The sequence below is a fragment of the Heptranchias perlo genome, chromosome 2 (assembly GCF_035084215.1).
Source record: "Heptranchias perlo isolate sHepPer1 chromosome 2, sHepPer1.hap1, whole genome shotgun sequence".
NCBI lineage: Eukaryota > Metazoa > Chordata > Chondrichthyes > Hexanchiformes > Hexanchidae > Heptranchias > Heptranchias perlo.
In genome coordinates, this window is record NC_090326.1 from 82,228,216 (window position 1) to 82,252,491 (window position 24,276).

Below are 24,276 nucleotides of genomic sequence, written 5' to 3' on the forward strand. Positions count from 1 at the left end.
ATTCGTTCTTGAGATGTGGGTGTCGCTGGCGAGGCCAGGATTTATTGCCCATCCCTAATTGCCCTTGAGAAGGTGGTGGTGAGCCAACTTGAACCGCTGCAGTCCATTTGGTGAAGGTTCTCCCACAGTGCAGTTAGGTAGAGAGTTCCCGGATTTTGACCCAGCGACAATGAAGGAACGGCGATATATTTCCAAGTCGGGATGGTGTGCGACTTGGAGGGGAACGTGCAGGTGGTGTTGTTCCCATGTACTTGCTGCTCTTGTCCTTCTAGGTGGTAGAGGTTGCGGGTTTGGGAGGTGCTGTTGAAGAAGCCTTGGCGAGTTGCTGCAGTGCATCCTATGGATGGTACACACTGCAGCCACGGTGCACCGGTGGTGAAGGGAGTGAATATTTAGGGTGGTCGATGGGGTGCCAATCAAGCGGTCTGCTTTGTCCTGGATGGTGTCGAGCTTCTTGAGTGTTGTTGGAGCTGCACTCATCCAGGCAAGTGGACATAAAAGATCCCATGGCACGATTTGAAGAACAGCAGAGAAGTTCTCCCATTGTCCTAGTCAACATTTATCCCTCAACCAACATCACCAAAAACAAATCAGCTGGTCATTAATTCACTTGCTCTTTGTGGGACCTTGCTGTGTGCGAATTCACTGCTGTACTTGCTGTGTAACTGCATTTCAAAACTAATTCATTTGTTTTGAAGGCACTATATGTATATGCAAGTTCTTTCTTTTCTCTCTCACTTGCTATCCATTGCATTCTCTGATCAATAAAGTGCTCTGGGACATCTTGCCGATGTGAGGAGCACTATACAAAGCAAGTTGCTATTGTTGATGTCACCTGGTCACTGCTTCCTGAGCCTTCTCTTCTATTCTTTTCAACTTTGGTGATGGCTAGTTTCTCAATCAAAAAGGCACATAAATACTTTTAAATTCAAACAAAAGCATTAAAATGTTACAGTGAAAAGAGAAATATTAACGCCTAAACTAGTTAGGAATGAAGATTCACAATTTGGAATCAGCTAATTTTAAAGTAAGAAACTATTTGAGAATTTTTTCATTGGAAAATCAAGGAAATACCCACAGCTTATGATAAGAAAGGAAAGAAGTGCAAGGAAGAGATTTTATGCAGCATGGGACTGAGAACAAATCACATCATTCTCACATGATTTCAGAAAGTGTAAAACTCTTCTGCACTTCTCCAGTGGTCATGACCTTCTCCTATGGGGGGAAACAAGTGAGGAAGAATGGCCTTATCCTAGTGTCACTTCACTATTAATGCTATTAAACCAATGATTTATGGTATTCTTTAACTGTATGGTTAGCTTTCTGATCAAGGGTAAAGTTTCCTGAGACTCTGCGCCACCAGTGGGGCCGTGGTCACAGTAGGCACCTCACTGACAGTACACCTGCAATTTTCCGATAAGCTGCCTGCTGTGTGCGAGGCTCCACCAGTAGGGTGGGAACTTGAAAAATTTCACCGACTGTTTTTCACACAATGTCTGATTTTAGATATACTAAAGTTTTCTGCATTGTCATATCGGAATGAATTCTCCTCCGGTCAGCAGTGGAGTATGAATACTGCCTGCTCACTTGAATCGGCCATTAAACTGCTGCAATTTCATCTCAGGGCCTTTAGTTGCTATGTAGAGTGGGTTTGGAGTGGTAATATCGCTCCTGCAGGTTTACCCCTGCTGCGAGGGAGGAAAATACAATTCTGGTGCAGCTTTTAAAAGGCTACAGCCAGTTAAAGGGCAGCAACGCCTTTTCCACAGGAATATCTGAAGTAGCAGGCTTTGCGGGGGCAGGGGGAATTGTTCAGCAGCTGGGGAATCCCAGATCCTTAGACATATCTGCAGGATTCCTTTTGGTATAAGTGAGGATCAGAAGAGCAAGAGTATTAGGCACTGAGGGCAGGAAGGTCCATAAAAGGCTGGTGCAGGCTGTCTAGAGGGAGCTGGCGGAGTCAGTCAGTGCAATGTGCACCAACCCAAGAAGTGGCACACAGTCTCAGAAGAGGTGCAATGATCTCAGAAGGGTAGATAAGAGTAGTCAACGCACTGGTTGCAATACACAACCTCTACCACTCAGACTGCTTTCATTCACCTCTTTACCTATCATTCTCTTTCTCTCTCATCACCTCAGTGTCAAGGAAACTCATTATTGCAAAGTGAAACCACTCAAAACACTTGAGCACCATCTTAACTAACAACCAGTCCGTCAATTCAGATAGCTGGCCGTAAGGGCTCACCTGAGCCTGCGCCCAGCTCCAGCAGGCTGCAAAAAAATGGATGCAGATGTTAATGTCTCTCCAGGGAGTGGCATTGAGCCTGCTGCTTCCTTGATGCCCTCTCCAATTCCTTTACATGCAGGAACTGCAGACATGGGCCCAGCACGCCTTGCCATTGTAACAGAAAGGCTGCTGAAAGATGGACCCTCTGGGACAGCTGCTTTCCTGAGACGAGAGTCAACTCAGGCCTCTAAGTGCTCCAGAGGAACCATCCTAACCATCCACCACTCATCCTCTGCTCACTCAGGGAGCACATCATAGGAATAGTAAATTAGGAGCTCAGTCAAGTAAGTTAGCTGATGTAAAGGGTAGACACAGTGTTAGGAAGTTGGAGATGGGGTGATTGGAATTTTTGGTACTTTGGTAATCATTTTTCTATAAGGTTCCATTCTCAACCTTGGCATCCTATTTGACTCTGAGATGAGCTTCCGACCACATATCCACTCCATCACCAAGAGTTCCACCTCCGTAACATCACCCGTCTCCGCCCCTGTCTCAGCCCATCTGCTGAAGCCCTCATCTATGTCTTTGTTACCTCTAGACTCACTATTGCAATGCTCTCCTGGAAGGCCTCCCATCTTCCACCCTCCATAAACTTGAGCTCATCCAAAACTCTGCTGCCCGTATTCTAACTCGCACCAAGTCCCGTTCACCCATCACCCCTGTGCTCGCTGACCTACATTGGCTCCTGGTCCGGCAATGCCTCGATTTTAAAATTCTCATCCTTGTTTTCAAATCCTTCCATGGCCTCGCCCCTCCCTATCTCTGTAACCTCCTCCAGCCCTACAACCCTCCGATATCTCTGTGCTCCTCCAATTCTGGCCTCTTGCGCATCCCCGATTTTAATCCCCCCACCATTGGTGGCCGTGCTTTCAGCTGCTTAGGTCCTCAGCTCTGGAATTACCTCCCTAAACCTCTTTGCCTCTCTATCTCTCTCTCTCCTCCTTTAAAATGCTCCTTAAAACCTACCTCTTCGACCAAGCTTTTGGTCACCTGTCCTATTATCACCTTATGTGGCTCGGTGTTAAATTTTGTTTGATAATTGCTCCTGAGGCACTTTGGGACGTTTTATTACATGAAAGACACTATATAAATGTGAGTTGTTGTTGTTGTATCATTAGTGGTGGTAGTTATAGTAGTAGTAGTAGTAGTATTAGTGGTGGTAGTTGTAGTAGTAGTAGTAGTGAAGTAAACACTGCTTGTTGCACATAGAGTTCTGATTTCATCTCTGCGTATGCTTTCAGCTTTTCAGAGTTTGAAAGATGGCAGGAGAACTGTAGACTTCTATCTGATGAAGAGAGTTGGCAGAAGTCTGTGACAGTGAGGGACTTTGTGGGGATATGCATGAAGAACTGGCAGGTGGACTTATTTTTGGATGAGCTGACCTTTATTGAAAGCATAGGCTTATCAGTTGTGCTGCCTTTCTCTGGCTGCCCTACCCCATATCCTGTGTACACCCTCGTCATGCTGAGGTGAGGAAGGTACTTTACCTTCTCTCCATCATTATCCCCTTCAGCTTCTAGAAGCAGCAAGTCTTTCTTCATTGTGGTATTATATATGCAACACGTTGCCATGATTCTTGAGACTCTGACTGGGCTGTATTGCAGGGTTTTACTAGGTTTATCCAACAGGACTAAAATAGGATTTGGGAGTTCCTATAGTTTGCTCTATGACACTTCTTGCACTGGCATGGGACTCATTAGCCCCGGTATTAGCGTGGAGGAGGGACGGCAGCAGGGGGGGGGTGATTGGGCACGTGGGTAACCCGTCCAATAAAATCTGTCCATTTCCCACATGATCGCCAGTGAATTGGAGCCACTTAACGTGGCTTCCAGGTTTGCAGTCTGAAAGCTGCGCAGCAGGGGGACTGCACACCCACATCACAGGCTGTCAGCTGGAGGAGCTCTATTTAAAGGGACAGTCCTCCAATGGCTGTTCCTGGAGCAAACACCCACACACCACAATGGAGCAGCACAGGGGCAAGGCTGCTCCTAGATTTAGCAATGCCTCACTCCAGGTGCTACTGGATGGGGTGAGGAGGAGGAGGGATGTCTTCTATCCAGCAGACGGGAGGAAGTGGCCTGCCTCTGCCACCAAGAAGGCCTGGCTTGTGGTGGCAGAGGAGGTCACCAGCAGCAGCAACATCTCCCGCACCTGGATCCAGTGCAGGAAGCGCTTCAATGACCTAATCAGGTCAGCCAAAATGAGTACACTTACTCATTCTCCTACACTCCGTCTTCCACATCACCGCCCCCACCCCACAACTCATTCTGCACTGCCAACACTACTCTATCACATCACTCCTCACACCCACTCAAAGCTGATCCTCAACTTACCTGCACTTCTTCATCTCCCCATTAGTCACCCCACCACTACCACTCAAACCCAATCCTCATACAATGTGATGGCTCTGTCTCATACCCTCTGATGCATCTCTTTCACGGTCAGCCGTACCCAAACCAATGCATTCATCGGTTGGTCACTTCACCCTCACTCACTCACATCTGTACTTTCTCCCCTTACAGGAGGAGAGCCCAGAATGCACGGGAGAGGGCGAGGACCTGAGGGGGGCCGCAACAGATCATCGTCCTCACAGATGCGGAGCAGGAGGCGCTGGAGTTGAGCCACACCCTCGAGTGCCTGTCTGTCGGGAACGCCGAGACTGGCACCCAACAAATGTCTGGTTACAGAACCTTAACATTCAGCACACACAATATGAATTGATGTCAACATGCCTTGCCATCTTCAGCACCTCAGTATGCACATCGCAACATGACACATCTGTGATCATGCTTAATATTGCCTTCTGTTCTCTTACAGGGCCTTCAGCGACCGCTGTGACAGCAGAGGTACACCGTCATATCTGAGCGAGCCATCCAACAACACAGATACACACAACTCGGTGGATCCCAGTCTACAGTTATTTGGGGTCGCACATGGTGAGTTATCACACACATGAGTACGAGCAGACACTGGTGGCAGGGGCAGTTCTGGAGAGTCCGCGTCGGTGGGAGCACTCCTCTCCAGTATCTGCTCAGCTGGACACAGATGCTGAACCCTGGGGGCCATCCTTTAAAAGGAGAATGATCGAGGGGCAGCAGCACATTTGGGAGGTGCTGGAACAGGTGCCACTCGCACACTCCACAATCACGCAGAGGATGGAGGAGTCTGAATCCTGCATGGGTGGATGGTGGCACAGGCACGTGAGGGAATCTCTGAGATACTATCACAGGGACATGAGGGCATCTCAGAGAGTGTCGCGGGAAAGTGCGGGAATGTCTGCGATGGAGGGAAGGCTAGCCTCCATGAGATTCAAGCACGGCTCACAAATGAGTCCATTCAGGCCCTGACAACGGCCGTTCGGACGCACGGTGAACAACATGCTGCCGCCTTAAACAGGCAGGCAGATACACTAGCACTGGCCTTACAAGCCATCACACATGTCCTCCAAACTGTCTTCCAGCAGAGATAGGACTGGTTTGGGAACATGGAAGTGGGGACGCCACTCAAAGCGCCCACACGTCTCACCCGTTGCCCCCCTCTCAACCAGTACCCGCAATGCAGCCTCCTTTCCAGGTGGCTGAGTCCACCCCTGCACAGGTGCAGGTGGAGCAGTCTTTGGAGGGGCCCTCACGGGCACCAAAACCCAGAGGGCGTAGGCCCAAAGCATCTAAATTGGTCAGGGCATGAAAAAGAGCAACCTGCCACTACCTCTGCTGCAGCCACAGGGGATGCACCATGTAGAAGTAGTCGGAAGCGAAAGGCGAAGGTTTTGTAAGCACATAGGGGATGCACAAGGGTTTGACGGTTTGTCATGTTTTTTTATTTATCTTTGCTTTTTGTTAAACTCACATTAACATAGGAACATAGGAATATAGGAACAGGAGTAGGCCATTCAGCCCCTCGTGCCTGCTCCGCCATTTGATAAGATCATGGCTGATCTGTGATCTAACTCCATATACCTGTCTTTGGCCCATATCCCTTAATTGCCAAAAAGCTATCTATCTCAGATTTAAATTTAGCAATTGAGCTAGTATCAATTGCCGTTTGTGGAAGAGAGTTCCAAACTTCTACCACCCTTTGTGTGTAGAAATGTTTTCTAATCTCACTCCTGAAAGGTCTGGCTCTAATTTTTAGACTGTGCTCCCTACTCCTAGAATCCCCAACCAGCGGAAATAGTTTCTCTCTATCCACCCTATCTGTTCCCCTTAATATCTTAAAAACTTCGATCAGATCACCCCTTAACCTTCGAAACCAGAGAGAATACAACCCCAATTTGTGTAATCTTGCCTCGTAACTTAACCCTTGAAGTCTGGGTATCATTCTAGTAAACCTATGCTGCACTCCCTCCAAGGCCAATATGTCCTTCTGAAGGTGCGGTGCCCAGAACTGCTCACAGGTGCGGTCTAACCAGGGTTTTGTATAACTGCAGCATAACTTCTGCCCACTTGTACTCTAGATATAAAGGCCAGCATTCCATTAGCCTTATCGATTATTTTCTGCACCTGTTCATGACACTTCAATGATCTATGTACCTGAACCCCATTTTAACTTCTTAACATTTAAAAAGTACCCTGTTCTATCCTTTTTTGATCCAAAGTGAATGACCTCACACTTGCCTACATTGAATTCCATTTGCCACAGTTTTGCCCAATCACCTAATCTATCAATATTGCTTTGTAATTTTATGTTTTCATCTACACTGCTTACAATGCCACCAATCTTTGTGTCATCGGCAAACTTAGATATGAGACTTTCTATGCCTTCATCTAAGTCGTTAATAAATATTATTATTGTCACCACTACTGCCAGGTCTTGGCCATGCTTGACTGGCGTCTGTAATAAGGCCCTTTCATGACGTTCATCATGAACGTCAACACTTGATGCCACCCATTGGGTCACTCTACAGTGAGTGTATGTGTAGTTGCAGGACTGTTTTGTGCGGGGGAGGGAGTGCTGGTGTGGGCGCTGCTCTATCCAGGTGGTGAGGACTGGACTCTTCACACTGTCTGATGTTAGGAGAACCAGTCACATATCAGTGACTTCCTGGCCTCATGAGCAGCCAGGTGAGCCATTCTTCTACCCCTGGGTTGCTTCTGCTCCTCTTCCTCCTCAATGTGGGTGGCAGAAGTGGATGGGGCCTCTTCAAGCAGCACCCCTCTCTGTTGTACCACATTGTGCAGGGTACAACACATGACTATAATGCATCTTATACTGTCTGGTGTGTATTGAAGCATTCCCCTAGAGCGATCAAGGCATCTAAATCGCATCTTGAGCAGCCCTATAGCATGCTCAATTGTAGAGCTGGTAGCGATGTGGCTGTTGCTCGGTGATGGGGTTCCTCAGAGGTGTCATGAGTCACATGTGCAGGGGGTATCCCTTGACCCTAAGGAGCCAGACCTTATGGGTGTTTGGTGCGTGGAAGAGGGGCGGAATGTTGGATTCCCGGAGGATGAAGAAATCGTGGCAGCTGCCAGGGTATCTGGCGCACACGTGAAGGAATCTCTTGCAGTGGTCACAAATGAGTTGAGTGCTGATGGAGTGATAGCCCTTCCTGTTGATGAACAGTCCTGGCTCGTGTGGAGGTACTCGTTTTGCTATATGGGTGCAATCAATTACACCCTGCACCCGTGGGAAGCCAGCTATTGCGTGGAATCCCACTGCCCTCTCCATCTGGCTGATGTCGACTATGGGGAAGCTGACATAGTGCGAGGTGCTGCGAAACAAGCCGTCGGTGACCTGCCTTTTGCACTTGTGTGCAGATGACTGAGAGACCCCGGCGATGTCCCCGGTGGCACCGTGGAACGATCCGGAGGCGAAGAAGTTGAGGGTGATGGTGACTTTGACAGCGACAGGTAAGGAGGTGCTGCTCGGCCCAGCCAGCAGCTGCTCAGCCTGAAGGAGGCTGCAGATGTTTGCGACTACCTGGCGACTGACTCTGAGCTTCCATATGCACTGCTCCTCAGAGAGGTCCAGGAAGCTGAGCCTCGGCCTGTAGACCCTGTTGCAAGGGTAGTGCCTCCTGCGACGTTGCTCTCTCTGTTGTTGCCCTCTGTGCTCTTGTGCAGGTGCCTGCGGCGCAGCAATGTGTTGTGGTGCTCCACGTGGCAGAGTTGGACGCCGTGGTGAGTCTGGTGATGTTGCTCGTCCTCGGATGTAATGGTGAATGCAGCCATGGCACCCCCCCCATCATGATGGTGTCAGTTTGAGAGGGTCCGCAAAGTAGTTAAATATGTTTGCACAGCAGAGTTTTAGGTGGAAATGAAGAATTTTGAGTGAAAACACAAAGGTCTTGCAGCCAAAACTTTGTCTGAAGTGACAGAGTGCCCTGCTAAAATAAATGATGTTTGCTTCCCACCTGTCGAATTAGCATTTGCATCTCCCACTGGCTGCTGGCTGGAACATGTCTGTTGCAACAGGGAGTGTTTCCTACAGCACGGGAAACACTCTGAGGATGCTTCAAAATCGCACCCTTGCCAAAGTGTCTAGTCAATGAAGTACCTCAACTATCGGACAACCTATGCAAATTATCATCCCGCCGGCTTTAATTGCCGATGGGACTTCTGCATTCGGGAGGCGCGCGCGCACCCGGACGCGTCACTGGGGAACCCGGAACTCAGCGGGTTGGAGCCGGGGGCTCCGGAGCCCCCAGCCCCCAACGCATCCGCTCTGTCACCCGAAAATCATCCCCATTATATCCCCATTGTCTGGAAGCCGCACTGGAGTCAACAGCTATGATGGCAGGGGAACTCTGATCACCAAGCAAACATCCAGATACACGGCTCCAAGTCATGAGTGTGGCATTGTTGGATTGTCACATGATGAAAGCATCATGGCAACTTCCTGGGTATCTAGCACTGATGTGCAGGATAAGGTGATTGGCATTGAATGTTAATTGGACATTAATCAAATAAAAACCTTTCCTACTCACAAAATTGAGGAGGATATCATATGGGGCTTTGAGTTCCATAAGCATATATGTTAACTCCTTCTTGCACCAGTGGGAACCATCCCAGTCTGCAGAACTGGATAGCTTTCCCTCTGTTTGTCTACTTCAATTGGGAAGGATATGAATTGCACAGCCCTCCTGAATTGAGCATCAGTGATCGTCTTGATTCACTGGTGAGCAGCTGCCTGACTAACATGGCAAAGGACACCAGTTGTTGCCCGGAAGGATCCGATCACTAAGAAATTCAAGGCAGGGTGACTGACTGATATAGATGATGCTGTTCTCCTGGTGGAAGTGGGCTGCAGGTCTTCAGCCAGCAGTTGATATATCTCCCCAAAAATCTCCAGGGGAAGCACAGCCTTCAGTCACTGACAGTCAGAAAAGTCAATGAAGACCTTGTTCTGTAGACTTTGGTGAGTGGACATGAGTGTATAGGGAAGAGATGTCTTTTGTGAAGCCTGACTCTAAGAGCTTCCAATCTAGCTTCTTCTATGTTATCATCTTCCTCCTCTTCATAGCATAAGAATACAGAGATTTCTATTGGGAAATCTATGCTCCCAATGTAAAGCAAAGCAGAGCTAAGTTTAACTAGCAACAAACATCCTGACTGAGTCTCTCAAGTACTTAAAAAGATAGATATGAAGGCAAAGTAACACCAGCCTTCAGTAGCAGCACACAAAAAGGCCTCCTCAATGTGGTTTCTACCTCAGAAATACCTTCCTATAGCTCCTTTCATCACTTATTTAGTGGTGGTAATTATTTGGGGTAGGTTTGGGACAAAAGTTGGGAGAAAAGGGTCAGTGGGGTAGCCATGCCCGCTTGACCCCATTTATATGCAGTGGATTGGATTCCCAGCTGCAGAGCCGGATTAAGATGTCTTGGGACCGTGGGCATCAAGAACATTCGGGCCCCCCCTCACAACCCCCTTTTCCCTTGATCTATTAAAACACAATGGAGTAGATCACAGTGAGGAGTTAACAGTTTCAAAAGAGAGGAGCAAAGAATAAATGGCAGTGCCATGAATGGTAGAAGTGCAGTTTTTGTTGCTACTTCCACCGAGAAATGAAATGAAACAGGAACGAGTGGCTGCGCAACATTGAATAAAAAGAACAAATTATTTTGGCTGGGAATTTCCTTGGAGCTGCTCCTGCTCCACTGCCATAACTCTGCCGAAAGCGCAGTGGAAATCCTATTTACACACGCAAATGGGATTTCCACCGCTCTTTCAGCGAACCTGCGGCGGCAAAGCGGGAGTGGCTCCAAGGAAAATCACATCCTTTGTTTTTTTTACATTTTTACCCTGCTGCTAGGGTAAGGACAAAGTTTGTTTTCTTATTTAAAACAAACTGCTTATTATTTTTTTTAATGAACAATAATGCACCGTTGCATGTGCCTTGTTTTTCATGGCATAAGCAAAGTGTGACAATCTGATTATTTGCTTCAAGAAAGTTATTTGAAAACAGTTTTATATAAAGCTTTTATACTGGCCCCATGCCAAGGTTAAAGAGAATTTTGGGCTCTCCAAACAAGCGTAAATAATTTGATGGCCACAGAATGAAACAATGAGAATGACTGAGGTGGCGCAAAACCTCCTGTGCAGGAAAAACAAACTGTTACATCGATTTGTGCCATAATATTCCTAGAAAATAACTTCCAAAGAATAAATAATTAATAATTCCACGCACAAACTGAATCCTTTTGCATACTGCGATCCCTTCTAAGTGATCCATTTGTTTTCCTTTTGTTCAGTAGGTCAGATATTCTTGCACTCCTAGATATGAACGAGGATTAATTGCAGGATTTAGCCAGGCAACCACTATCATTCTTAATAAAATTAGACAAATGTCTCTATTAGAAATTCTTTAAAGGTTGAGGTAGTTATGTTATTTATTAAATATAACCTAGGCAAACTATCAAAAAAAACGGCCTCTTGCTTTTCTTGAGAATAACAGTGCTTCTATCAAAGTATTTTGCTGACAGTTACTTGGAAGAAAAGAGTACCACAAGCTTTCCGGTTGTTATTAGCCCACACCTACACATCTTACTCACTTCAAAAAAAAGACTTGAAATTACTGCTAATCGCACAATTAGTTTCTATTATTCTACGGATAATTAAAGCTTATGTACTAGTGTGTTGCTTATTTCAGAAACTGGGGCCAATATAAATAATGTACAAAGTGAAATATTTTGGAAGAAAGAAGTATCAAATGTTTATGAACTTAAATTCCCAGCACATGAATAAGTACTTGTGAGAAAGTGCAGAATATCTCCACAGAGATCCTTGGGTGCTTTTTTACAATTAGAATTTATTAAATTGGCTACATTTTAAGAGGTCAAAACAATTGTAAATTAGGGCTATCCAGTTCCTGTATTGAAGTTCTTCCACATTTTAATCAGTGGGAAACTGATCAAAGAAAATAATTAGGCTAATGATGACATCCATCACATTACAAATGCAACCCTGTTAATGCAGGAACAAGTGTTTCCAAAATGTGAACAAGAAAGGGAAAAAAAAAAGACCAGCAAGATTTGAAAGTTTCTAGCTGAGCATTGACTTGCCAGCAAATTGTACCTCATTTCCTAGCAGAGTGTAAAGGCAGGCCTCTGACGCATCACAGATGGCAGTAAGATTGTGCCCACCTTCCAGAACCAATATCACGTGTCCTTTTGCCAAACTCATTAGCTCCTTAGTCAGGTAGCGAAAACCTAAGGCAGAGAAAAGAATAAGATATTGATATACTAATTTAGTACAGTATTCAGCTAACAATTTACTGAACATGCTGTTCTTCTCCACATTGTAATCCAGCTGCTTTGTCCAGCATTACAACATGCTTACTGTTTCTTTTTATCTGGAGCAATGGAGATAGGAGCCTGTTCTGTATTCAAGCATGCATCTGTTTTTTTTGGGTCGGGGTATAATTTTTTTTAATACTTCTTTTCCTTGTTTCCCCTTCTAGGTTTCCCTGGGCCCCATACTATAGGCAGGCCTTCGCTAACTCTAGGACACTTTTAATTTTCCTTTGCTCCTTTTGGGGATGGTTTTGGCTTCTACTGTGTACTTCCCTCTGAAGGCACAGCTGAGGTCAAGAATTCACCATGGTGGGTGGGGGTCGGGGGTGGGGGAAGGGGGTTGCGGACGGCTTCCTCTGTGTGCTCTGTGTAACTAAAATCATAAACCTGTTCTTTTTAAACCTGGCATGAACCTGCAATCCAGATTCTCTGGGATGATGCCTTGGAGTTCCAATGAGCTGTCCTACTATGTCACAAATTTTCAACAGAGAACCTGAATTCTACATTACTATTTGTTTTTAAATTGTAAGGACAAGCTTTTAGTGCATCTAATTGTTTATGAGCATTGAAAGCCAATGCAGCTATAAGTGTAAAAGTGTTTTTGTAATTTTTATTTTGAATTGGTATTAGCTCTGAAATGAAACTACATGTCATTTGTAACATGTGAAATGTTGGATTCAGGGAATGAAGTTTCAATACTGAGATTATATAATTTAACTGAAAGATTTGAATAATCTCATTAACCTTGAGAGCAAATCTGAAGCAATGATTGCATGTTTTCTGATCCATGACATTGTACTACAACCTTTATCTGTCTCTCCAATGTTATTTAACCTAATATTGTGATATTCAGAGAGGAAAAAAGTCAACGTTCTAATTGTCAATACCAATAAACAGTCTCATATTGTGATCAATTTAGACCATCCTTTTAAAGTTCAACTCACTAGTATCCAATATACTGTCCAAAGCAGAACTGTGGTCCATATTTCAATATCCTTCTCTTGCCCCATTTGCGTCTAAATGGAGACAATCTTCTTACTGATGTCTCCATCTCACCCGCTCACACAGCTTCATGTTGAATATTGCTGTTTCATTCCTGTTATTACAGTGAGTCAAAGAACACTACTGTGAAACCATTCTGTTTCCTACAGTTAGAATAAGCTGTTTGACAGTGCAGATGATAATCCTGTGTGCTAATTGTATTTCCTGACTTATGCTACAAAGCAAAATGAGAGAGAAAGAAGTGACATTTAACATGGAGCCTAATGAGTGACTGGGATGGGGACTTTGACAAAATTCAGGCTGAAGAGGAGGATGGAACCTGTCATGCAGCCAAAAAATTAAGCATTATCACAGAGGTATAGGACTAAAGGCATGGCCAGAAGTTTAAGGGGAATTAAAAAGGGAGCAACATACATAATTAATAACTATTTACAGTACATGGTCTCAGAGTAGTAGTGCAGGTCATCCTTTGCTGACAAGTCTAAAGAATAATAATGCTGAGTAAAAGTGTGTAGGTCGCTCCAAATAGCAGCCAATCAGGTGCTATTTATAGTGACCTTCTTTTGAATTAACCCACAAAATAGATGTAGATCTAGTAATTTAAGGTTATAAGGTTAAGTTTAGATAGAGATAATCAGATGTTCTGTGCAGCACAATTGTTGCTGATCATGCATCATTAACGCCATGGAACTGCCATGGAACTGCCATGCCAAGAAAAACAACTGGTCAAAGATAAAGTAGAACTGGATTGCTAATATGTAGTTTCACTCAATTACATTTGGCAGAAAGGAGAAACTTTGCAGAACCTTCTCTTTGTGAAATTAAATGCATTGGGTAGAGTCCATCATAGAGTAAATTGCACATGATTTGTGGAAGAAACAGGGTTGCTGGGCCAAATTACCTTTTCTTGTTCAATGCCCATTTTTGGATCCATAACCAATGGTGCACACCCTGACCGGAAGGCCCGAGGCCGGTCCGAAATTGAGTCTCGGGCTCTATTTCAATAATTTAGGTGAGCTCCAAAGGCAGCTTGCCCATTTCAGCAGGATGAATGTCGGGCCGCTTATCTTGCAGCAGTCCTTAGGTAAGTTGGTGGGGGGGGGGGGGGGAAATGGGGGTGGGGGGAGTGGGGAGAGGACAACGGAAAGGGGGCCCAATCATGGATTGGGAACGGCCCTCGGGTGTCATGGGAGCGGGAAGGAGCACTCACACTCCTCCTGGTTCCACATTAATGTTAAAAAAATTTTACCTAGCCACTTGCTAGGCCGTATTCATACCCGGAAAACCTGAACAGAGCAGGCATGACGCTCAGTGCAGACTAATTTCTCGGAAGGGACCTAAAACAGGCATTAGGCTCCTCATTAGCATATGCAAGGGGCCTAATACCTGTTTTAGACTACTACTTCGGATGACTGAAAATCATCAGAGGCCAATATGACATTGGACATTTTTCAGGCATCCTTGGGGTATGGGGCATAACCTTGTGAAATTGGTCATTTTTGCCTCCATTTTCCATCTGGAAAAGGGTGCAACGATGGCCAATTTCTATCCCTTGATCATAGTTGAGGATTTTTTTACCTGCTAGGTGTTAATAGTGCAATGTGCATTTAGCCAGCTATCTTGCCAATCTTTGTCTTGATTTGAAGCAGCCAAAATGAGGACACCCTACAATGACAGAAGATCAAAGCTTTAGGAAGCTCAATTATAGGAGAATCCTATCCAGTGAATAAGATTGCATGTTATACTCAGTTTAGACTTCACGTCCATTAATGAAAGTGTTTTGAATGATGCTCAAGAGAAAGCAATACCTGCTTTTATTGAGATTTTCCTCAGACTTCATTTCAACTTGGCAAATGAAGATAGCAACAGTTACGGGGAAGAATTCAATGGTTTTGATGTCGCAGACTCTGCAAATATGGGTTTCCATGGTAGTCACATGAAATCTTTGGCCTGTCTTGACAGATGTTCTTAATGGCTACCCAAAGGAATCATATGAGACAGAATCTTCCAAAGGATGATGGGGAAATATTTTGTAAGATCTGCAACAGTCTTAACATCTGGAGCAGGACCATCCAGGGCCACATTGTTGAGCCTTTGGCCCTTTTCAGGTTAAATGAATCAAACACCTTGGTTGATGAGTCAAAGGCCAATTCCAGGAAGAAGCAGGAAGCCACTCCTTCCTCCTCTTCCATTGATAACTTGAACCTCCATGGATTCAAAAAGATTCACAAGACCCTAAATCTCCATCTTCACAGTGAGGTATGGTTTATATACCTTTACCCTCGGAATGAGGACAATAATATTCCCCACCAACTCTTGATGGGCTGACAATAAAAACTTCAGACCATACAATCCTGCCAGCAAGTAGTCGATGGTGACATACAGGGGTTTTATATTGGATTATATTGAAACCGAGCGCAGGGGTCGCGGTGCGCCCAGTCGTTCAGATGCAGGCAGCATGTAACATTCGTGCGGCCTGGTGATTTATCTGATTGTTGTGTCCAGCCAGCGTTACCTGAGCTGTTGAGTGGCTGCTCACCAGCAGGAACCCAGATATCGCGAGTGGCTAGCACCACTTAAAGGGGAGGTGCAGTGTGGCTACAGAAAGTGGTGGAAGTAAATTGGGAAGTGAATCTGTACTGCAATATAGTGAAGCATGGTGATGATGGGAACTCTGGAACTTTTAATGAGTAACAACTGGGCTGCTCAACGATTGCGGGACTTTGATATTTGCAAAATATAAGATATGGGTCCGCATAGAGTCTAAACGGAGATCAGACATCACACACGGAAATCACAAATGCAGGTCCTGTCTCTATGTTTACAAACTGCTGAGTTATGTTAAAACATTGAATAAAGGTTGCGCACCACTAAATCCCACATCCTCCAATCTGCATGCCAGACCTCACCAATCTGCCGATTTGAGTTTGTACCAGGCCTGCGAGAGAGCATGCACCAAGGTTCTCTGATGATGTACTAGAGGTGGACAGAAGGAGGGACATCCTATATCTGCAGAGGGGGAGCAAGAGGCCCTCCAGACATATGCTCCCATAGCAGTGTGAGGCAGTAGGGGATGAAGTCAATGCTAGGTGCATAGCACCACGAACATGGATGCAGTTCACGAAGACGTTCAATGTTTTGACACGAGTGGTCAAGGTGCATGAGTTCAACTGTCTAGTTGCATCTCCTACCAACTGCACCACCAGCCACATCCACTGCTCCACTCACTACATCCCCCATCACCCACCTACCAACAAACTCTTTCAATCAGTACTCAACTCTTCCAATCAGATGCTTCCTCTCCCCATCACACATTACCACTTTTGCAAGCCTGACACCCACAACACACAGGTCACATACATGTGGCTGTCATGGTTGAATAGCTGCCAATCACCCAAACATCTTGCAGGAAACTCACTGACACATGTCCCGCTTTCTTGCAGGAGAAAGTGACACATAACAGGAGGCAGCAAGTGGCAGTGGCTCCATGGAACATGAACCTGCTGTCCTCTCTCAGGATGACGGCATTCCTGTCCCACCCCTGCCTCTCCACCAGTGCCCTTGCTGTTGCCTGTCAACTAGCCAGCCCACTCCCTGTAGAGTATTGAAACTTTAATATAGGAACATAGGAAGATAGCAACAGGAGTAGGCTATTTAGCCTCTAGATCCTGTTCCGCCATTCAGATCATGGTTGATCTGTGACCTAACTCCATATACCCGCCTTATCCCTTAATTACTCAAATTGGGGTTGTATTCTCCAGAGTTTGGAAAGTTAAGGGGTGATCTGATCGAAGTTTAAGATATTAAGGGGAACAGATAGGGTGGATAGAGATAAACTATTTCTGCTGGTTGGGGATTCTAGGAGTAGGGGGCACAGTCTAACAATTAGAGCCAGATCTTTCAGGAGCGAGATTAGAAAACATTTCTACACACAAAGGGTGGTAGAAGTTTGGAACTCTCTTCTGCAAACGGCAATTGATACTAGCTCAATTGCTAAAACTAAATCTGAGATGGATAGCTTTTTGGCAACCAAAGGTATTAAGGGATATGGGCCAAAGGCAGGTATATGGAGTTAGATCACAGATCAGCCATGATCTTATCAAATGGCGGAGCAGGCATGAGGGGCTGAATGGCCTACTCCTGTTCCTATGTTCCTAATACCTTTGGTTAACAAAAATCTATCAATTTCAGATTTAAAATTAACAACTGAGCTCACGTCAACTGCCGTTTGCGGAAAAGCGTTCCAAACGTCTACTATCTTTTGTGTGTAGAAGCGTTACCTAACCTCACTCCTGCAGGTCCTGGCTCTAATTTTTAGACTATGTTCCCTAATCGTAGTATTTAAATATAGGAGACCTCCAAAAACAGGTACAAATGCATCAGCAGCCAGAAGCAATAATCTAGCAACTAACCTGTAACTCCTGCATGATCCCTTTAAATGGCACTGTTGCCGGGGGGGGGGGGGGGGGGGGAGGGGGCGTGTCCTCCATGCTGTTTAGCTGTGCGAGGTTAAGACAGCGCGTTGGCTGGAGCGTTAAGTTCCAAAATCGCATCTGTCCTTTTAAATCAGCATTGCACACTGATGCACCGTATATTGTCCCTACTTTACATGCTGCCGGCGTTCGTTATCTGAGTGTGCACGAATGCCTTTACCAATATGGTGACCGGCGCACACATTCCGGATGTCATTTTGGGTCCTTAGGAGCCGGTATAGCTTCTACACAGCGGACGCTACGGGGCCCAATTTAGAGCCCACACGCTTCACTGCTCAACTTCCAAGGAGCTGTAACGGCCTCAGGTCTCTGATCAGATATTGTAGACAACACTTGATGGGTGTGACCAGTTCCACTGAAAGGGAGGTATAGACCATAACCTTTGACAAACTGACATAAATATGAAATATTGTTTTAAAAAATTCCAATTAAAACTCGTAGAAAACCTCAAATAACTCAATTCCCCTTTGTTATTGCTACAGTCATGATTTATACTTTTTTTTTCCCAAGCATTCCTGATTATTTTGCTCCCTTGCATTTAAAGAGAAAGACACTTGGAGTGGAGCAGTGACACTGCTCCACTCAGCTGTGATGCAGCAGTCCTGACACCACACCCTGATTGCAGGAAGGCAAGTGCATTATAAAGGGCAAGGCACTGAAGAGTTCACAATGTAATTCTACCTTCACATCGCAGCAGTGTTGATATCAAACAAACGTTTTTTTTAAACCATTATAAAACTTCTGACTGCTGTACATCATGAACATCAAATGTGTGAAGCAATGAAATAAGAGAGCATCAGCCTGTATCTGGGATGAAGGAAGTCATGCATTATGTTTGCGATTCCAGAAGGCTGGTATCCCTGTTGTATATTAAGTTCAAAGAGGACTCAGATATCCTGCCAAGTTTGACATCAGGCTGTAATAAACAGACAGCCAGGAATAATTTACCTTTTGTTTCTTTAATGTCAAAGTCAACCCTGCGTATGCCTTGGACGACTACAAACCGCAGGCCCCAAATGCAGAAACTGAATGTTTCCTTTGATCGTTCTGCATCGTACATATTGTCATATGTTCTGTAATTAGACACGTTTCAGTTACAGCGTTCAAATGATCAGAATACTAGCGCAATTTATAACTAGTTCTTAAAAAGACTATTTTCCGGAATAAAAATCAGAATATCCTGCATTATCTGTGAAGTACAGCAGGGCCTGAGTCTGATTTAAACTATACAATTGAACGCTTTAATAATTAAATCAAATCCGTTTCTTATATTTTTATTCAAAACGTAACTGGAATGGAATTTTCTGCTCCCCCCTCACCCACTTAGAAATGGCAGATTTCTACAGCATCAAAGAGTGGCAGAGTGCAACCCCCATCCGCCTTAGTCCCAGGATGGAAGCCCAGTGTCAAACCCTGAATATGGGGTCACCTACAAGGGCACTTAAGCAGCGCCCATCCTAATTCAACCTTGTAAGGATCCACCTGAGGTGCTCCAGGCTCTTCTGGGTCAAACATCAAATTAAATTTATTGAAATCTTCCTCTCTATTCTATCTCCAGACATAAGCTAATTGATCCCCTCTGGGAATGATTACATTAGTAACATTTGGGGCCTTTCAAAAGGCTTCAAAGGGACTCATGCCGGCTTTTATCTGGCGTGAATTCAGCAGAGGCCTTTTAAGGGCATAAAGGATAGAATTCCAAGGGCAGTCCTGGAACTCCTCCCAACTTGCCCCCTTGACATGAGGGAGGAGAGAATGGCAGAAATTCTGCCCGAAGCCCAAAGCCCTCCTGCCAGAAAATGGCTGCCAGCAAAAAATGGGGTGAAATCCCAGTGGAACAGGGATAGTTGCCACAGACATCCTGTAGATAGTGTTTGGAAAGGCTGAAATATATATTTTAAAGGCTAACATAGTTTTTGCCCCTGTATGCAGGCGCTTACCTTTAAGTGACTGCATTACATTAAATGTTCCGATCATACATTATCCTGTACCCAACCTTCTCTCATGAGCTCCTAGTGTCAGGCTCATTAAAGGCTGGGGGCTTTCTAAAAGTATTAAAATTAGAATGACCCCAGAAGTTCCTATGAGGCCAACCCTCTTCCAATCAGGAGGATGGAAATCCCACAGTGCCAACCTCCTACCAGCTCCTTGCTGGCTTGGCTATTTCTTCAGTCTGCACAATCTTCCATAGCGACATCTGTCTGGGATTGGGCAAATTTATTATGCTTCAGTGGCAATTTGAATGTTGCTAAATTGACCCTAATGTGGTTTCAGGCAAATCGGGCTACTGCTAGATCTCTTGTCCTAGTAGGGCAAGGGATCCTGCAGTAGGCCTCTCCATCCCATTTCCCCTCATTTTCCACCACTATACTGCTCGACTTTGAGTGGTATAATGGAGGAAAATCCAGCCTGAGATCTCTTGCTAACATTTGGAATTAGGATTTGTGTATTTGTTATCTTTTGGAGTCAGGATTCTTGTAACTATTACAGCTTAACATGACACTAACCTATATTTTATCACATTGTGCAATTACTATTGTTATTTGGGTAAATATAGCAGCCATTTTACATATGGAAAAGTATCTCACAGTGAGCAAAGAGATGAGTGACCAGTTAATCTGTTTTTTATTGGAGGTGTTTTTTGATGAAGAAATATTGTCTAGCACACACCGAGAGAACTCGCTGTCCTTCCAATAATGTCATAGGATGTTTAACATCCACCTGAACAATCAGAACAGGCAAATGGGGCCTTGGTTTAATACTTCATTGAAAGGAAGGTACTTCTGATAATGCTGAGCTCCCTTACTACTGCACTGAAGGGTCAGCCTGGATTATCTGCTCAAGTCCAGGAGTGAAGCATGAACCCATAACTTCTGACTCAGAGGCAGGAGTGCTATCAACTTGACAATTACAAAGTGTACAAATCTGGGGTTAAAAAACTGATCCTAGCCCTTTTTAGATCACCAACACAAAACCATACTCACCCACTGATCAAACCAGGGAACAATGTGGATATTTTTAATTCTCCTATTGTTATTCATTGCAAGAATGAATCCAGCAAACTACAACAGGGCTCAAGGGACAACAAATATAATAAGGGCTTTCACAAAGAAAGGTCATAGCCCAAGATCTCTCAAATGATGGATACAAAACATTCCAAACTTTATATTATTGGTTACATTTTCCTTTCTGTTAAGTATTCACATATTAGGTACAATTTCTTGACTCCGAGGAGATGGTGAGCATTTACTTCCAGGTCACTGCCAATGCTGCCCTTGAACTCTAGGATTGCATGAACCAGTGACATGGATAGAAAGGCCTGCATTTTTAGACCGTCATAGACTAATCATTGTGAGAATCACTAAAGTGAGGCCAAATCCTACCACTTTCCAGCAGAGCGTGTTAGTACATCAGTATACTGCAAAGCCAGATTATTTAACCCCAAATCGCTAACATTTTTAAACTCCTCATATAGAAAAAAATAAAGTATTGTAATAGAAGCTTTCATATTTGTAATTGTATATTATAGTTATTTTACAACAACAGTAACAGATTTACGTCTTACACGATGTAAACTGAAGAATACGATTCATGAAGCTCCTTAAAATCAATGGGTTTTAACAGATTTTGTGCTTGTGGAGTTTAATATATTTCCATAACAACAAATATTTCCAAATAAATATAAATATATATAAAACACACACACACATACACGATCAAATATTCTCCCAAGGAGTGATCCTCAACAGAAAGCTTTAAAATATGCCCCTCCCCATTCCCTCAATGGTAAATAAAACCAGATAATATCATTATGACACCTCAGGCTCCCTGGAGCTAGGACTAGCCCAATCTCTAGACACTAGCAGGGTGTGAAAGCCTGAGGGTTAGCAGACCAAAGAACAGATGGTTCCTAATCACCACATGCAGCTAAAACACACAGAGACATGCATCAGAGTCTCCTCAAAATCAGCAGGACCTTCCCTGGCCCTAAATCCCTGCAGTGGAATGAGTTACAGGGTAATCTCCTGAGTTTTTTTTAATATAATTCGGCTACTCTCTGTGGTTTATTTTTGAAATGCATAGGAGAGTAGACTATGATGCTGAGATAATTCAGAATAAATACTTGAGACAACAATTCACATCATCTTAACACTGTAAATAGATGGTGATTCTTGGCTTAGATGTCAATAACAAATCTATCTGCAAATCACATAAAATGCCTTGGACTTAAAATCATTTGTATCTTTGAATATACAAATCTAACAGAATGGCCTCATCTTGTGAACTATAGGGATAATTGTTGATCAGTGTCACCAGGTGGGACAACCATGCTCCCATCCATCAAGGCTCACGGTGGGGGTCTTGTTCTATCTATTTACAATGTTAAGATAATGTGGACTGTTGTCCCAAATATTTTTGCAGAGCTAATAGCATTTGTTGCAAAATATCTTAGCATCACTGAGCACTCTCCTGTGCATTTACTGCAAATACATTTGCTTATTCACAGTATGCATTTTATAAATGAATCTAGTCATCCTGGAGGTTATTTGTGATGCCTCCTAAGGAAAGATGTCCAACTTTTTGGAGCTGGGGGCCAAGCATTTTGTGTCAAATCCAATGGAATTGGCCGCATGAGTTCACAGGAATCAGGCCTGATTTAAAGAAAATTCAAACAACACAATACAAGGAAATTATTGGACACCATACACAAAAAAAGTAGCGCCATACAAAAAATAAGACCCCACACAAAAAGCCACATTCACCCATTTATACAAAGCTAGATCTTTGATACGCACAAAAAGTCAGACCCCGGCAACAAGAATTCCAAGCCTCAAAACACAAAACTCCAAGCCCTCCCTCTTCCCACCATTCTCATCCTCTATCCTTCTCTGCCCCCTGTCCTCACTCATCCTTCTTTACTCCCATCGTTCTCCCTCCCCCATCCTCAACCCCAATCTTCTCTCACCATCTTTCCCTATCTCCAAAATTTGAAAACCAGGTCTCAGCTCTTTAATCCATGAATCAGCGAGCATCACTTTTCTAGTCCTTCAAGCCCAATCAATTTAAAGGGCTCCAGCCCACAACATCTTCTCACATAAAGTGCACAAAAGCCAAAGTCAGTTTCAACTACAATTAATTTCAGCTGCACGGGGCAGAAGAAGACTGACAAAGCATGCTGGCTAGCCATATTATGTTGTTTCTGCTTTGACCAACAAATGCTGGGGTAGATTTTCAACTTGCCGCCCGGGTGTAAAACGGACGTTACGGATTGGCCGCCCGTAATAGAAACTGATCGATTTCCATTGAAAATCGGATGGTATAAAACGGGCAGCCGATTCGCAACACCAGTTTTACGTTCGGGTGACAAGTTGAAAATCTACTCCGCTGAGGATGACACAAAGACCTTGATATTAACACCCCCACATTGGGTGGGAGGAGGTCGGGGGGGGGGGGCTAAACTCTAAAAAAAACGGGGACTGTATCCTCAACCTGGCATATTTTTACAGCGGAGGGTAGGGAGGTGAGTGAGGGTCCCATTTTGGAGAGGTGGGACACTTCAATATCATATTTAAAGCAGGCTCCCAAATTGCTTAAGGACAAAATGGTTTGTTTATTACCAGACGACATAGGCATGACCTCCTGACCCTTCACGTGTTTGTAACAACAGGCTCTCCCCCAGTGAAACTGCAATCACTTCACCTGTAAAAGAATGGGGTGCTACAGAGCACCTTATTTTCTGACCTGACTTACCAGAATAATAAGAATGCAGTGAACCAGTAGTCCCCAGATAACCAAAGTGCAGTTATGTATGCAGAGCCTGGAGAAGGCGCAGATGATTTAGAAAAAGAGATGCAGGCCAAATAGCTGGAAGCCTTCAGTATTGAACAAGCCAGTGGAAAGTAGCACTGTAGACACCTTTGCATTTTAATGTTATCTCTTACTCAGTTACCAAACCATTTGTGCCTGACCACAGTAGGTCTCAAGGAACAACACAGCGTGAAAGCTAAAGTCTCTATATTGAGACATACTCATGGATCGGTGTGAGCTTGACAGTGTGTGTGCTATGACAGGGTTGATAGTTTTGTAGCGTTGTAATGTGTTGATAACGGCAAGTGCTATGGTGTATAAGGGTGTTGGGCAATCATAGTGTTAGTACTGAATAAAGCTCAATTTGCATTTTTTCTACTTCCAATTACATCTATCTTTTAAATGTAGATTGAACTTGTTTTTACTCTATTGCCTCACTGCATGGCTGCTTTACATTATACAGAAGGAGTGTAATAAGATCATGGATCGAGTTGTCAACTTTATGCCGTTGGCAGGTAATCTTTAGAAAATGAATTGAGATGGTCCAATATCTTGAGATTCTTATCAGCTGTCAAGGGACAGTCGACTTTCATCTCAGCAATCTGAGAGGGCATGGAACTCCAGCACCAGCATTGAAGTACACAGTTCTATATGAGGGGAGATTTTGCGAATTTGCACTCAAGAGCTTTGAAATGAACGAACAGATAATCCTATGAGGACTGCTGACCTTTGCGCCCCAATTCACAATATGTGCTCCTGGTGTGCAAAGTCCCCCGCTGAGAAAGCAAGATCATAAAATTTACCCGATAGTGTTGAGACTGCAACCTGGATCTGAGATTTGACTGATGAAAATATATAGTAAAGGTTAAAACCTTGCCAAATGACACGTTTCCACAAATGTTTTCCACAAATTTTTATTATTTTGAAAGTCTGTAAAATTGCTATCAGTC

The 24,276-nt window shown here is 44.3% G+C and overlaps 1 protein-coding gene across 7 annotated transcripts in view; it reads right to left on the reverse strand.

Moving 5' to 3' along the window:
- Window positions 1-24,276, reverse strand: part of LOC137340905 (histone deacetylase 9-like) — a 641,963-nt gene that overhangs the window by 18,343 nt on the left and 599,344 nt on the right. For 6 of the 7 annotated variants that reach the window (XM_068003748.1, XM_068003726.1, XM_068003718.1 and 3 more), the window contains one exon: window positions 11,806-11,939. In XM_068003748.1, coding sequence (XP_067859849.1) covers window positions 11,806-11,939 — 134 coding nt within the window. Of the gene's footprint in view, window positions 1-10,970; window positions 11,005-11,805; window positions 11,940-24,276 lie in introns of those variants that run through there. The other variant, XM_068003754.1, reaches the window with a different exon arrangement.